The following is a 13,259-nucleotide window of genomic DNA, read 5'->3' on the forward strand; positions in this document are numbered from 1 at the left end:
CACCCTGGTCCCCTCACAGCACTGCCCCTCTCCTCCTACCCTGTCCCAGAGCTCCTCCCTGTCCCTCCAGACCTCCCGGCCCAGGGAGGAGGGTCTCCAACAGCACCTCAGTGTCATCCAGTCCACGGGCCTAGCAGCCAGCTCCATGCCCCTGGCTCTCCTCACCCAACCCCGCAGGGAAACTTCTCCATCACCCCTGTCTGCCTCTCCAATCCCCCTCATCACCTCCCCCAAAGGACGCACCACATCCTCCCCCAAGCCACCCAAGTTCCTGCCCTCCTCGCCGCAGAACCTGCCCCTGTCCCTCTGCACCTCCCTGTCCCGCTCGGTACCCCTGTCCTCCTCGCCTCAATCCTTCCCTCTCCTCACGTCGCCCATGGCCAACTCCCAGCAGACCAAGCCTCTGAAGACACCTGGCAGTGGGAAGGCCAGTAAGAGGAAGCTGCTGGAGGAATCACTCTCTCAAATCAACGAATTCAGGCTCAAACAGGTTGGTCCAGTGTCCTCTCTGCCCAGCCACTAGCAAGGAATATGGTATCAAGTATGACTTGCCTAGTTAAATAAAGGTTCAATCAAATAAATACAAATAAAAAATCCCATTATTCACACAGTAGCTCTTTTTCCCCATGGTCAAATAATACTACAGATTGGTTACTGGCTAGTTTAGCTTTTCACCTCATTTGAAGAATCTAAAAGCGGTCGAACATGAAACCGTTTCTCCTTTCACAGTTAGAAGGTTGTCGGTATTCATGGTAACAGACTGTAGTTGAGCTGCAGTAAGAGGGCTGCTTCCAGCCAGAGGGAGTCAGAGAGGGAAGTGGCAGTCCTGTCTGAGTCGTTTGATTGGGTGTCCCGCGGTGCTGCTCAGCCTGTAAACCAAAAGGTCAACCAAAAGGTCAATGCTTTTGGCCTCATTACCTCAGCAAAGCAGACGGCACATATAGCTACTCCAGGCTCTTAACGTTTTACTGTCCATTAAACACATTCACAACTAGATAGAACATATACATATTTATCACCTTCTGCGGTGCATTGTGGACCTCTCGCATGTAGTCGAAATGGTCATTGAAATAGTTGATTAATTAATAATTGATTAAGCTAATTCCTATTGCTCCAGTCCGCTATAAATGGAAATCTGGTCTTCTCCCCTGGTCTATTTTACCGGTGGAGAGGTTATTTTTGAACCAAAGGCCTCTGCATTCCCCTAGGGGTTCAGGAACTGCTACTGTATTACGTGGTCTGTGAAATGGATTTGTTTCACTTGATATCACATCTAGTTGAATGAATCTAGTTGAATGTCGAAGCCCTAACCTGTGTTTGCTGAAACACGGTGCAGCGCCAAACGTGACTGTCGTTCTATAAAGTCTGCCGTTATGCTGTTTAGAGTAAAACACAGATGCATGACGCTAACACTTTTCACAGACTCATAACTGTAGTAATTTAAGTGAGATATGGGAACTGGAAGCCGCTTCTCAGCGGTTTTACTCTTTACTTAGTACAATGGCTGTGGTCATTGCCTTGTTCAACGCAATCGTCTCCAGGCTTCTGTCCTCGGCACAGTGAGACAGAGTGAGCCAGGCATTGTGCTTCATCACCAGCTTGAATAATCCACGTAGATGCAAATTGACAGCTGGCACAATTATGCTGTTTTCTCTTTTCTTTCCCCTTGTTTTATCCCCCCCCCCCCTCCGTTCCAGTCTTTACTCTCGCAAGGCCAGACGTTCCCGGCAGCGCTGCCCAAGAAGCAGCAGGGTCACAGAACCTCTCGGAAGGCTGCTGGGGTGACGTCATCCTCCTTGCCGCCCCCAAGCTGTCCTCCTCGGAGAGTCCGGGTGGCGGTGGCAGAAGCACCAAGTTGCCCCCTGCTCTCCTTCCCCCTCCCTCCCAGAACAACCACTCCAACCTCTTCCTGTCCAGCGCTCTCCTGGGCCTGGCTGCCCACCCCAACGGAGTCATCCAAAGCACCACTGCTCAGGACGCACCGCTGGCCCTTATCACCAAGCCCCGCAAGGACTCCAACAAGGACCTCTCTGGGACAGGGGCGTCCCTCTCGCTGCCCGTCAACCTCAGCACCGGCGGAAGGGCCCACTTGGCCTCCTCTCAGGGCCCCCCGGCGAGGCCCGCTACCTCACTCTCACCGGCAACGGCCCGGGGCCCCAGGAAGATCAAAGCCCCCAAGACCCCTAAGCTCCAGGCCCCTAACCTCCAGGTTCAGGCCCATGCTCTGGCCCCCATGGCAGCCTGGAAGGGCCTCTCTCAGAGTCACCTGGTGCAGTCTCTGGTGGACCTGTTCAGAGGGGCCGAGGCCGGCCTCCCAGGTCTCCCCGGTCTCCCTAGCAGCAAGGACTCTGATGACTCTGTTGAGGATGACGACGACGACGATGATGATGATGATGATGATCTGGATGATTTGGAGGATGATGAGGAGGACTCGGATGACAGCTTGTCAGGTTAGATACCTACCGTTCTGACCGTCCTAATGGAAGGCACATGCAATATTTGTAGTGTACAGTATTTTTGGTGTTACGGTGATGTACAATAGTGAACACTATTCAACCATTGCTGAGTCTCCCAGTGATTACCCCGCTCTTTCTGGTACCCTCCTCTCAGATTCTGACAGTAACTCGGAAAGCGATGCGGACGTCTCCGGTGGCAAACTGAAGGACCCGAAGCTGAAGCTGCCATCTTCAGGCTCCGCCTCCAAGAGGGAGAAGACCCCACTCAAGCTAACCAAAGGCCACGCCTCCTTACTGAGCAACTCAACCAATCACACAGCCACCAGCTGCTCCCCGCTCAACCTGCAGGTCATCAAGACGCCCAACATCGTCACCAGCTCCAGTGCCTTGGCCTATCACAGCTCTCCTTCCTCCTCCTACTCCCTGGCCATGCCCCCAGGTAACCGCAGGCAACACACCTTAAACGCCTGGTACATTGTCAAAGCCGCTCAAGTTTTAAATTGCCCCATCACTGCAAATCTAGCATCAGATTACCCTAACCCCTATCCTAACCTTAACCATTAGGGGGATGACAAAATATCTGACCCTGTACCATGTTATGGCCAACTTCTTTACCTACTCTGTCAAAGCTACTCATACAGCTCAAGCACAAAACCAGTCTGCAAAACCACCTCGCTGTACCTTTTAACTGTTGAGGACACGTAACCACACTGGAATATCTAAGTTCACCATTATATGCTATCATCTTCAGATGGTTGTGGGGAGAAAACAGGGAGAGGAAAAGGAGGCTCTATTTTTAGTTAGCCGGGCGGTTGGCTGGCTTAACAGGCCTGGGTTCCTGTAGGTGCATGTCCTTGGGCTTAACAGGCCTGGGTTCCTGTAGGTGCATGTCCTTGGGCTTAACAGGCCTGACAACTTGTTTGGCACTTCTGTTGTGCCCAAGCTCTCTTTCTTTCCCCTCCCCTCTGCTCTCCTCCCTCTCTCTCTCTCAGCACTGGGAGATTTACCCAGCTGAGGAAAGGAAAGAACACACACAGAGATTCCGATCTTCCTAAGCACGTTTCAATTCAACATGCTTCACTGCCCATCAAAATCACGTAGGAATGTCAGTGATTTTTCAGGACATATTTTGAGTCATCTCTGAAGTTGCTCTCAGAGCACGGAGTTTCTCAATACTCTACCGGGTTAAGTAAAGGGAACGCAGAAACAATAAGGCACTCTCATGGCCACAGCTGGTGGGTTAGAGACCCAGCGGACACGCTCGGGGCAGCGCTCCAGTCAATAGGAGAAGGCACACCTTGGATCTGAAAGGCCAGCATAGTGGAGTGAGACCCAGCAGCCCCGTTTGTCTCACACAACGAAACACTGCTCATATTCAGTACTGGGATGCTGTGGCTATGGTTGGGTGTTTAGGGCTATGGAGAGAAGGCTGGGTCTGTGTATTGTTCAGTCTGACTTATGGGTTCTCTCTCTCTCTCTCTCTCTCTCTCTCTCTCTCTCTCTCTCTCTCTCTCTCTCTCCTCTAACTCTCCCTCTCTCCCTCTAACTCTCTCTCTCTCCTTTTCTCTCTCTTTCTCTCTCTCTCCCTCTAACTCTCCCCCCTCTCTCTCTCTCTCCCTCTAACTCTCCCTCTAACCCCCCCCTCTCTCTAACTCTCCCTCTAACTCTCCCCCTCTCTCTCCCTCTAACTCTCCCTCTCTCTCTCTCTCTCTCTCTCCTTTTCTCTCTCTCCTTTTCTCTCTCTCTCTTTCTCCCTCTCTCTCCCTCTAACTCTCCCCCTCTCTCTCTCTCTCTCTCTCTCTCTCTCCCTCTAACTCTCCCTCCTCTCTCTCTCTCTCTCTCTCTCTAACTCTCCCTCTCTCCCTCTAACTCTCTCTCCCTCTCCCTCTCTCTCTCTCTTTTTCTCTCTCTCTCTCTCTCTTTTTTTCTCTCTCTCTCTCTCTCTCTCTCTCCCTCTAACTCTGTCTCTGTCTCTCTCCCTCTAACTCTGTCTCTCTCTCTCTCTCTCTCCCTCCAACTCTCCCTCTAACTCCCCCCTCTCTCTCTCCCTCTAACTCTGTCTCTCTCTCTCTCTCTCTCCCTCTAACTCTCCCTCTCACTTTCCCTCTCTCTCTCTCTTTCTCCCTCTAACTCTGTCTCTCCCTCTAACTCTCCCTCTCTCTCTCTCTTTCTCTCTCCCCCTCTCTCTCTCTCTCTCTCTCTCCCTCTCTCCCTCTCTCTCTCGCCCTCTAACTCTCCCTCTCACTTTCCCTCTCTCTCTCTCACTCTCTCTCTCTGTCTCTCTCTCCCTCTCTCTCCCTCTCTCTCTCTCTCCCTCTAACTCTCTCTCTCTCTCTCTCTCTCTCTCTCTCTCTCTCTCTCTCTCTCTCTCTCTCCAGGCGCAGGGAAAAGAAAGAGGGTGATGGATGAGCAGGAGTTGAGGATACCTCTAGAGTTGGGGTAGGTCGAGTGGAGACGTGAATTGATAAGCCCTCTCTAGCAATGGCAAAGCCTCGGGCATTCGGTCACTCACCCCCAGTTTCATTCCGTCCACGTGTTTTCCAGCTGGCAGAGAGAAACACGGATCAAGAGCGTGTCTGGGAAGATGCAAGGCGACGTGGCATATTACGCGCCATGCGGGAAGAAGTTGAGGCAGTACCCAGATGTGATGAAGGTAACAGTAACGCTAACCCTTAGACTAGCCTTACGCTAGCAAGCCTCACGCTCGTGCTCACTTAGCATCAATGCCAACTGTGACCTTAACATGACCTAAACATCCTTTTAGTTAATTTCCCCAATCCCTTCCTCTGCCTACTAAAAGCTGACCTGTCCTTAGAGCATTCTGATTCTCACTGTTCTTTTGCTCAACTTCCCCCCTAATTCTTTTGATGCTTAGTAGTAGAATCGTCCGTTTTTAGCCACACTTTTACATACATTCACATTGGATATCCTTGTCTCACCAAACGTCATTATTTTCTCTTCTGTAGTATCTATCCAGAAATGGAATAAGTGGCATCACACGCGATAATTTTAGCTTCAGTGCAAAGATAATGGTTGGTGACTTCTATGAAGCCAGAGAAGGACCCCAGGTGATGTCTTTTCATCTATCTATTGCCCGTCTCATTTTTTTATTTCCTCATTTCATGTACAGTAGAAACTGTATAGTGACTTAAGCAGTTCAGGGACATTGATATAAATCAGCCATAGACTCCAGTAGTGCTACCCCCTAGCCCCCTTTGTCTAGGGAGTCATGTAATATTCAGTTGACATGACTTCTTCAGGTGACCAGTCATATACTGTATAGTAGGATAGTTTAACTAGCTGAATGTCGAATGGAATGTGTTGTAGTGGTGTTCATATCACAGGTAGAAATTGGACCATTATCCGGTTCTTAGCTTTGTAGTCCAGTAATACCACTATGCATTGCATATTTTGATCTTTGATCTACCCTCTTTTCCGTCATGAGTGATCGATCCAAAGAGTCAAACCTAGAGTAACAGTAGAGTAATCAAAGCAACCGAAGTATGTTGAAGCCGTTTATTACCCACACGACACTAACAGCCCCTCTACCCTGTTGTTTCGCTCCCGTCCTACCCGCAGGGTCTGCAGTGGAGCCTGCTGAAGGACGAGGACGTCATCCCCCATATCCTGGCCATGGAGGGCCGGCGGGGACGGCCCCCCAACTCAGAGCGCCAGCGCGGGGCCGAGGGGGGGAAGGGCTCCCGGAGAAGGAAGGGCCGGCCGTCCAACGTGGGAGAGGGTCTGGGGTTGGGGGCCGAGGTGCCTAGCCCCAGCGAGGCCAAACTCTTACGCAAACTGGAGGCCCAAGGTGAGGAGAAGAAGATGAGAAAAAAAAACAGATCTCTGTTTTGAAGTCTATGAATTCTACCTACCAAACATGTGTGGTCACACAGTAACGTTCCATCACCTCTCTCTGCAGAGATAGCCAGGCAGGCGGCCCAGATGAAGATGATGAGGAAGCTGGAGAAGCAGGCCATGGCCAGGGCAGCCAAAGAGGCCAGGAAGCAACAAGGTACACTACATCTGAGTGTATACACCATTCCCCGCTGTCCTCTTGTAGAGATGTACAGTACCACTGCTGCAAACCATTTCTTAACACCTAAGCCCCTAAAGTCTCTCTTTCAGCCATCATGGCGGCCGAGGAAAGGAGGAAGCAGAAGGAGCAAATGAAGATCATCAAGCAGCAGGTAGGGCATTTTTTACGTGGCACCACTTCCTGTCAAACCGTATCCCGCCTTGACTATGGAGGGTGTCCGTGTTTTACCACTGCACCCCCGTTTGGTTTGCATAGTGTATTGATCCACCAACCTCTGTGTTTCTCCAGGAGAAGATCAAGCGTATTCAGCAGATCAGGTTGGAGAAGGAGATGAGGGCACAACAGATTCTGGAGGTACTACAGTCAACTGACCCAATACCAAACATATCCTCTGAATTATCAAAACGTCACTCCTCAAATGCATCCCAGAGCCTCAGTCTACTCTGTCCATAGTATTTTAATCTTACCCAAGCCTATTACTGAATAATACCGCAGTGTTGGAAGGAGTAATGTCTCAGGCATAATTCCACATGGAACTAATGCTAAATTGGTCTTGGTTGATGGCTGTTGAATATTAAAATCGCTGTCTCTGCTAGCTGTCTCAGAGTCAGACCATATTTAAATGAGACAGAAATCATTTTTTTCCCTATTTTATCAGACAACAGCAACAGTTTAGCATAAGTGGGTAGGAAAAAAACCCATCTTTCCCTTGCATACACAATTACACTGTAGGAGCTCAAGTATTTTAGCAGGCCTAAATCAAATTTGAGTTGACACGGTTGGCAAGCCACTCTTAACAGAATTTTTTTGCTGTTTGCAATTACATATTTAAATGATACATGATTCACTCTCTGTGTTCTACACATTTGACTGGCACGTGAGGCATGCGTTTCATTTTCGGTTACAGGGAAAATATCATATTTTGAGTGCTCGGTGCAAACCTGAGGAGTGGCATGTGTCTGTCAGTCTGTCTTTCCAGATGTCTGGCAGTGAAATGACGTTTGACCCCATTTGCATTCGCAGGCTAAACGGAGAAAGAAAGAAGAGGTTGCGAATGCCAAAATTATGGAGGCAGAGAAACGAATAAAGGTGAGAGTTTGTGTTACACACAGCATGTCAATGTAAACCAAAATGTCAACGTTTTTTCCCCCAGGTGAGATGTGTCTGACAATGAGATTAGGCATGAGCTGTGGCTCCTCTGTAAAATGGTCTGAAATCCCATCAGCCCTAGTGATTTTCATGATGGTGGCTGCATGAAAGTGTATTGATTTTCTCCCCTCATCTTTGCTGTCTTCCCCGGAAGGAGAAAGAAATGCGAAGACAGCATGCAGTCATTTTGAAGCACCAGGTACGCAGAGCTTTTTAGCAGGACACATTTTCTCTTCTGACATGATTGAAAGGATACTAAATACACTTCAGCTAGATCAGTGTTTGCAGGGTGTGTGTGTGTGTGTGTGTGTGTGTGTGTGTGTGTGTGTGTGTGTATCAAGGTTGTGTGTAACTAGATATTTTATTAAACCCTTTACTGTTTCTCTTTGGTCAGTTTCCATTCTATTGGGTTATTTCTGATCTTTGGGTATTTTTCTGCTAAACAATCTGTTTTTTTGTTGCTGTCATTTCTGTTCCATAATACTTTGCCAACTCTCTCTGCCAGGAGTTGGAGAGGCATAGACTAGATATGGTATGGGTATGTTTATTTTTGTACATCTAACACCGCATCGTGTTTCCTGGTTGTGATATGGTTGTCATAGCAATGCATTAAGTATAGCACTGGCTGCAATCATACTACATTATTCTGCATGGCTTTTCAGCAAAACAAACAAACACAACAGTGTGTCACCTCCATCTGCTCTGAGACACCCGACCTCGCTCCGCCTGCGGTGGTTCGGTAGCTCCCCCCCGCACTCCCCAGAATGCATTGCAAAAGGCCGGCCATGCCCTGCCATGCTCACTCTTACTGTCTGAACGTACGCTCCTCTCGATGAGTCATCCATCACATCCATCGTCTAGCTGTTGTTTTTGAGTGGCTGTGAGTGCTTGAGTTTTCCAGTTCCAGACATTGAGCTTGTGTCCGTCTCTGTCCACAAAGAGCTGCCCTTTAACCTGTTACGTCCCATTGAGTCTGAGGTTGCGTCTGAAATGGCATAGTGCACTACCTCATAGTGCACTACTTTGGTCAAAAGTAGTGCACTACATAGGGAAGAGTTTGCCATTTGGAATGCTGCCTGAGTCGTTCTGCTGCTCTGTTCTGTATCTGTACCTGCCTGTCTTCTGACTGGCTGTCTATTGCTGTACCTGCCTGTCTTCTCCAGCAGTCTGACTGGCTTCCTGTCTATTGCTGTACCTGGCTGTCTTCTCCAGCCACTTGACTGGCTGGCTGGCTGTCTATTGCTTGTTGAGCGTGTCTGTTGCACATGATTAGAGCCAGGAGTTTTTCCTAACAATATAAACCTGAGCAAGAGAAGCTCCTGGCCCTACATGCTGTATGCAGCTGGCTCCAGAGGATTTGTTTCATTGACTTCCGTTTATCACATCACTGAGTTCCCTTTCAGACAGACAGTCACTGTCCTCGCTTTGCCTTGATCAAATCCTATTGGTTTACAATTAAACATTTGGAGACAATCTATCCTCAACCAGGGAAGTCTCCCTGTAAGACCTTCACTCAATATCCCCCCCATAGGTTTAGGCTATTTTCAATCTGGAACGGCTATCAGCTAAACAGATGGATGATACACAGAGCAATGTTTGTTTTCATCCCACTGGCTTGTGGCTATGATGACTCAGTCATTTTGCGTTTGTTCCGTCAGCTTCTTACCTCGAGGCATCATAGCTTGACCCTAACTTCTCTTTATGACCCCGTCATCACCATCTACCGCATTCTCCCTCTGATGCTTTCTGGTTGTCGTCATTCGTACCGTTGTCTCTTAACCTCAGCTTCAACTGTACGTGTTGCTGTATGTAAAAACCTCACCATGATGGAGGCGAATGGTGGTTTTCCTCCTTCGGTCCACCTCTCTGACTTAACCTGTGGAGGTTAAACCTTCTCCGGTGTGTAACGTGCGCGTGTGTGTTTTCTCTGCTCTGCTAGGAGAGGGAGAGGAGACGGCAACACGGGATGCTCATGAAGGCGGTGGAGGCTCGCAAGAAAGCAGAGGTACGGGACACACACACACACACACACACACACACAACACACACACACGCCAGAAGGTCCCACTCCTCCTGAAACCATCCAATCCCTCTCTCCTCCCTCTACTTTTCATTTCTTCAATACACTAACTGAGTCAAAAGAATGGCCCTCGAGCTCTTTTTCTTTGAGAGCGCAGGCAGGGGCGCCGGGCTGAATTCTAAAAGTACTCAGCAGACTCGGCTTGACATTCTTGTCTGTTTTACCTCCACTGGCGTGAGCCCATTACCTCTCCCCTCCTCTCTCCTTCTCTGGGGCCCTCAGGAGCGTGAGCGCTTGCGGCAGGAAAAGAGGGATGAGAAACGCCTGAACAAGGAGCGGAAATTGGAACTGAGGAGGCTGGAACTGGAGATTGCCAGGGAGCTGAAGAAGCCAAATGAAGACATGTGTCTGGCCGATCATAAGGTAATAAATTACCCATCTTGCCCACGATTCAGTCCTGCGTGATGTCTGAAGGGTGACATCATTAAAGGGACCTTCCTTTCTAAATTCTAGGTGGCCGTTTAATGTAGTTAAATCTCTTTTACGTTATATATATTTGAACTGACAAGTTAATGTTGTCTAGGTTTGGGTTATGTGTGGTTAAATGCATTGTATCATCACAATGGTTTGTATGTACAGTATATCTGTTATCTATCATATGTGAAACCTGAGTACTGGACACGGTTTGTGCTGTACACTGCCATCAAGTGGCTGAAGAGAGTAATGCACAAGGTGGGACGAGATAATAGCCCACCACATGTTTACTCATGAAAACCTAAAAAAAGTTGCCATTCAGAGCCATGTGATTCAGTCATTGGCATAGAAAATTCAGTCATTGGCATAGCAATATGTCGCACTGCTCCCCATATACTGCAGTCCACATAGGGCACAAAAGGAGTCCCAGGATGTCATTTGAGAAGTATCCTAAATATCCGTCCCTCTCTCCTTTCATTCCAGCCTCTTCCAGAGTTTTCCAGAATCCCTGGCCTGATCTTGCCGGGGGGTGCGGTGTCTGACTGCCTGATGCTGATGCAGTTCCTACGCGGCTTTGGGAAGGTGCTAGGCTTCGATGTGGGGGTGGACGTACCCACCCTGGGCATGCTGCAGGAGGGCCTGCTCAACGTGGGAGACAGCATGGGACACGTCCAGGACCTGCTGGTCAGACTGCTCTCCCTGGCCGTGTGTGACCCTGGACTGCCCCCTGGACACAAGGTGAGATACTGTACATGTACAGGAACATACCAAGCAGGTTCTCACATAGGTGGAATAAAAACCTACACACATTGGTCCACCTTTCCCAGACACAGGTTAAGCCTAGTCTTAGACTAAGAAACTAAGAAGCACTTTCTATGGAGAATCTCCACTGAACATGCTTTTTAGTCTAGGACTTAATCTGTGTCGTCTGGGAAACCAGTCCATTGTCTATGATTCAACACTCCCCTGGAAAGTGTAGATGTAACAACTCTATCACAACCCAACCCTCCTGACATCCCCTTCCAGACCAAGACCATGACTCACCCATCCTGTCTCTTTCCTCTCCCCCCCAGACCAAGACCATGCTGGGGGATCATCTGACCAACGTGGGCATCAACCGGGACAATGTGTCGGAGGTGCTGCAGATGTACATGGGGGCCCATTGCGGGCAGACTGACCTGGCTGAGCTGGCCCTCAGCCTGAAGACCAAGGCCTTCCAGGCTCACACCCCCACCCAGAAGGCCTCCATACTAGGCTTCCTGGCCAATGAGCTGGCCTGCAGCAAGAGTGTCGTCAGGTAGGAGAAAATAACAGGAGACGCCAAACATTGAAATAGATAATGCTGCAGCAAGAGTGTCGTCAGGTAGGAGTAAAGAACAGGAGACGCCAAACATTGAAATAGATAATGCTGCAGCAAGAGTGTCGTCAGGTAGGAGTAAAGAACAGGAGACGCCAAACATTGAATTAGATAATGCTGCAGCAAGAGTGTCGTCAGGTAGGAGTAAAGAACAGGAGACGCCAAACATTGAAATAGATAATGCTGCAGCAAGAGTGTCGTCAGGTAGGAGTAAAGGACAGGAGACGCCAAACATTGAAATAGATAATGCTGCAGCAAGAGTGTCGTCAGGTAGGAGTAAAGAACAGGAGACGCCAAATATTGAAATAGATAATGCTGCAGCAAGAGTGTCGTCAGGTAGGATAAAGAACAGGAGACGCCAAACATTGAATTAGATAATGCTGCAGCAAGAGTGTCGTCAGGTAGGAGTAAAGAACAGGAGACGCCAAACATTGAAATAGATAATGCTGCAGCAAGAGTGTCGTCAGGTAGGAGAAATAACAGGAGACGCCAAACATTGAAATAGATAATGCTGCAGCAAGAGTGTCGTCAGGTAGGAGTAAAGAACAGGAGACGCCAAACATTGAATTAGATAATGCTGCAGCAAGAGTGTCGTCAGGTAGGAGTACAGAACAGGAGACGCCAAACATTGAAATAGATAATGCTGCAGCAAGAGTGTCGTCAGGTAGGAGTAAAGAACAGGAGACGCCAAACATTGAATTAGATAATGCTGCAGCAAGAGTGTCGTCAGGTAGGAGTAAAGGACAGGAGACGCCAAACATTGAAATAGATAATGCTGCAGCAAGAGCGTCGTCGTCTGGAGGGAAGAAAGAACAATTGAAACGAAACAATTAAAGGTCAGGTTCTATCTGCAGCAAAAGCGTCGACAGGTAGGAGGAGTGATGCTGACCTGCCAGCGTTGTACATCACACAGGCCTCAGACCAGTGGAGCTGCAAGGGAATAGATTATTGGGCGTAAGGAGATCAAACATGGATTCTTGTGTTTTTACTGGCTTTACTGACAGGACATGCAGACAACATTTCACAAGCATGAGAGAACATCCTGGTAGATCAGGCATCGTCGTCCCTTCCTGTCTCATTAGGTGGAGCCAGTGTGAAAGGTTTAGTGTGCAGGAGGCTTGCATACTGTTGTGAGCCTACTGCCTTTTAGCTCCTTACAAATAATGACGTTCAGTTGACTTCACTCAGCTGCTAATGCTCTCGTGTTTTATTAATGCTTTGTAAGACTCTGGATAGATCAGCTAATCTGGAGTGGGATTCAATTTTGATAGAGAGAGAAGCCAATACATAAATTATTCACTAGAATGGAGGGATACTAGTGCTGCAGGCTATTCACTGTACAGAGAGAGAGAGAAAATTGTACTGTTTGTGTTAACTAGAGGTAACTGGCAAAATAAAGGAAACCCCAACAAAAAGTGTCTTAATAGGGTGTTGGGCCACCACGAACCAGAACCGCTTCAATGCACCTTGGCATAGATACTACAAGTGTCTGGAACTCTATTGGAGGGATTTGACACCATTCTTCCACTTGAAATTCCATAATTTGGTGTTTTGTTGATGGTGGTGGAAAACGCTGTCTCAGGCGCTGCTCTATAATCTCCCATAAGTGTTCGATTAGGTTGAGATCTGGTGACTGGGACGGCCATGGCATATGGTTTACATCGTTTTCTTGCTCATCAAACCATTCAGTGACCACTTGTGCTTGTGGATGGGGACATCGTCATCCTAGGGGGACATAGCCATGGTGGCAAAATAATGGCATGCCCA

General features: G+C 48.6%; 1 protein-coding gene across 1 annotated transcript in view; it reads left to right on the top strand.

The window, feature by feature from the left end:
* LOC135542569 (bromodomain adjacent to zinc finger domain protein 2B-like) overlaps positions 1-13,259 on the top strand; it is a 72,936-nt gene that overhangs the window by 51,927 nt on the left and 7,750 nt on the right. Inside the window, 18 exon segments of the mRNA XM_064969652.1 lie at positions 3-490; positions 1,698-1,791; positions 1,794-2,450; positions 2,611-2,895; positions 4,835-4,895; positions 5,001-5,109; positions 5,423-5,524; positions 6,036-6,264; positions 6,376-6,468; positions 6,582-6,643; positions 6,781-6,846; positions 7,516-7,581; positions 7,796-7,840; positions 8,147-8,179; positions 9,581-9,646; positions 9,944-10,084; positions 10,619-10,873; positions 11,209-11,432. Coding sequence (XP_064825724.1) covers positions 3-490; positions 1,698-1,791; positions 1,794-2,450; positions 2,611-2,895; positions 4,835-4,895; positions 5,001-5,109; positions 5,423-5,524; positions 6,036-6,264; positions 6,376-6,468; positions 6,582-6,643; positions 6,781-6,846; positions 7,516-7,581; positions 7,796-7,840; positions 8,147-8,179; positions 9,581-9,646; positions 9,944-10,084; positions 10,619-10,873; positions 11,209-11,432 — 3,076 coding nt within the window.

Source organism: Oncorhynchus masou, chromosome 6 (genome assembly GCF_036934945.1).
Source record: "Oncorhynchus masou masou isolate Uvic2021 chromosome 6, UVic_Omas_1.1, whole genome shotgun sequence".
Taxonomy (NCBI): Eukaryota; Metazoa; Chordata; class Actinopteri; order Salmoniformes; family Salmonidae; genus Oncorhynchus; species Oncorhynchus masou.